At 55.4% G+C, this 2,236-nt stretch overlaps 1 protein-coding gene across 1 annotated transcript in view; it reads right to left on the bottom strand.

Annotated features, from left to right (window-relative positions):
- LOC104508746 (centrosomal protein of 164 kDa-like) overlaps positions 1-2,236 on the bottom strand; it is a gene marked incomplete at both ends in the record, with an annotated part of 15,495 nt that overhangs the window by 4,179 nt on the left and 9,080 nt on the right. The window contains 5 exon segments of the mRNA XM_010150469.1: positions 1-34; positions 206-273; positions 670-796; positions 1,309-1,487; positions 1,825-1,893. The exon segment at positions 1-34 is cut by the window's left edge and continues 201 nt beyond it. Of these exon segments, the coding sequence (XP_010148771.1) occupies positions 1-34; positions 206-273; positions 670-796; positions 1,309-1,487; positions 1,825-1,893 (477 nt within the window).

Genomic DNA, 2,236 nt, shown 5'->3' with positions numbered 1-2,236 from the left:
GGAGATCCCTTCTGCAGAGATGTAGTTCCGGACACTACACGGAAACAACAGGCGTGCTGCAGGCTCGGTACTGGCCACGCCGCCCCGCAAGCAGCTCCCCGAAAAGGGACGGGCAGCGCAACACGCGGAAACCCCAGCACAAACGTCGCCTTGGAAAACCAAAGGAAAACCGTTTTCCAGAAGTGGCTGGCACGCAGACACTCACTGATCAAACTGGAAGCCGCTGTCCTCGGGGCTTTGAGAGGGTGGGGAAGCAGGCTCTCTGGATGAGTGCTGGGGAGGTGAAACATTTCAAAAGCTAAGACAGGTGTATGGGGAACAGAACCCCAGGACCCCATGAGAATCCATCTGGAGCCAGCATGTTTGGAATAGCATTGCCCAGATCCAAGGCCACTGCCAGGGCCCTTCTTTGTGCGGCTTTTAAAAAGTCAGATCCCTGACTCAAGCCTGGCTTTTGCCTGTGAGGGCAAAGTATCCCCCACTCCTTTCCCCCCACCAATAACAGACAGAAGTCGAGCAATGCTACTAAACACATGGATGTCCCCTGGCACAGAAAAATGCATCGCTGCACCTCAAAGGAGTCTGTGCACAAGGAACAAGAGCTGGGATTTTTGAGGGAGCTACTTCAGACCTCGCAAGGCCAATGCCTTTACAGCCTGTTTGACTCACAGCTTCAGTAGTTTCTCTCGGGTCTTCAACGTGGAGCTCAGCTTTCTTTTCTTGACATTCCACGCTTTCTTCTGCTTCCAGCTCTTTCAAAGCCTCCCGTTTGCTCCTGACAGCTGCCTCCAGCTCACTGTCCCAGGGAAAGGCACTCGATTAGGTCACTAATCTGTCTGCAGTGGTGTCCAAAGTGACCTCCGCTTTCCAGGGGAGGAAGGGCCGGACCCCACCGGTATCGGGTCTGCGGTGTGGCAGACACAAGGTCTGGCAGGGCAGTGAAGAGCTGCTCCTCACCCGCAACCAGCAGCTCAGCTACCCCAGGAAAACCTTGTCTTGGCATCTCAGTGCCCCTCTCAAGGCATCTTATTAACCCCACAAGACAGATGTGGAGAAGACAAACAAATCAGCCCGACAAGCAGAGGCAAAGGGACAAGTGTACGTGGTGAGCCACTTGCAGATCTGGAAACAGAGCCCAGGACCTCCAGACCCTCCACAGCCAGAGAGACCACCATGAGGAGTCTGAAGGAACACGGCCCGAGACACGAGAAGCTCAGAGGTAAGGCAGAGCTCCGGGTTGGGTCAGAGACGTTTGTTAGGGGCACAGGGTCCTTTTTTTGCATTTGAGGAAATTCCTCATACACCCACCTTACGTGTTTCTGCAGCCTCTGGCTGCGGGTCTGCAGCAAGTCCACCTGGGCCTCCAGCTCCCCTTTCTGGTCCTGGAGCTCCTCAAGGGACTTACGCAGCTGCCGGATGGATTCCAGGAGGCTGGCATGCTCCTTCTTAAGCTCCTCTTGGCGCAGCTGAGAAGCTACAGCAGCCTCCTAGGAAAGAACAAAAAAAATCCCTCCCAGTCAGTTCCCCAAATCAAAACGAAAGGCACACAACGAGCGAGAGACTTCCCCAGTTGACAGGAGGGCACAGAGCTACAAATGCGCACACCACGTGCCAGCTCTGGAAGAACAGGACACTCGTTTTTGGGAACAGCTTGGGGCCAGTGCAACTCCCAGCAGGATGGGACTCCAGGCTGAGGCAGGGAGGGATTTTCAGGCTCAGTTTTGAAGCAACAGTTCGCTTTGTTAAAGCCGTAGGTCTGGTGTGCTCCCCTCCGCCCCAACAGAGAAGCAGCACAGCACCTCCCCAGAGCTCACGTATACATACTTCTCTTTCTAGCTCGGCCTGTCTGTTCTCTTCCAGCAGCTGCTGCCTCCTCTGCCTCAGAGACTCCTCCTAAACGCAGACGAGAGGGTAGGCGCATGTCAGAGCCGAGGTGCCGACGCCAAGCAGCACTTGAAGCACAGTAGTCAGGCCTAGCTCTCGAGACCATCTCGCAACCCCTGAGGACAGCTGTCGGTTTTATTCCTCCCCCTGCACGCACTCGAGATCCCCTGCCTTTATCTGACCGCGAGGGAGAAGCTGGGAATGTTGGCATTCCCACGGGAAGAACACCCCTTCCTGCTCGGCTGCGAGAGCACTCGAGGCACGTGGCTGTTTCTGCAGGATCTTGGCTTTTTGTGAAGCCTCTGGTCACCTCCAGTGTTTCTCCACCTTTTTACTTCTTCGCTCCCGTGCT

Source organism: Eurypyga helias, unplaced genomic scaffold, assembly GCF_000690775.1.
Source record: "Eurypyga helias isolate BGI_N326 unplaced genomic scaffold, ASM69077v1 scaffold4684, whole genome shotgun sequence".
Classification (NCBI taxonomy): domain Eukaryota; kingdom Metazoa; phylum Chordata; class Aves; order Eurypygiformes; family Eurypygidae; genus Eurypyga; species Eurypyga helias.
The sequence above is the reverse complement of the archived record's forward strand: the minus strand, read 5'-3'. Positions and strand labels throughout refer to the sequence as shown.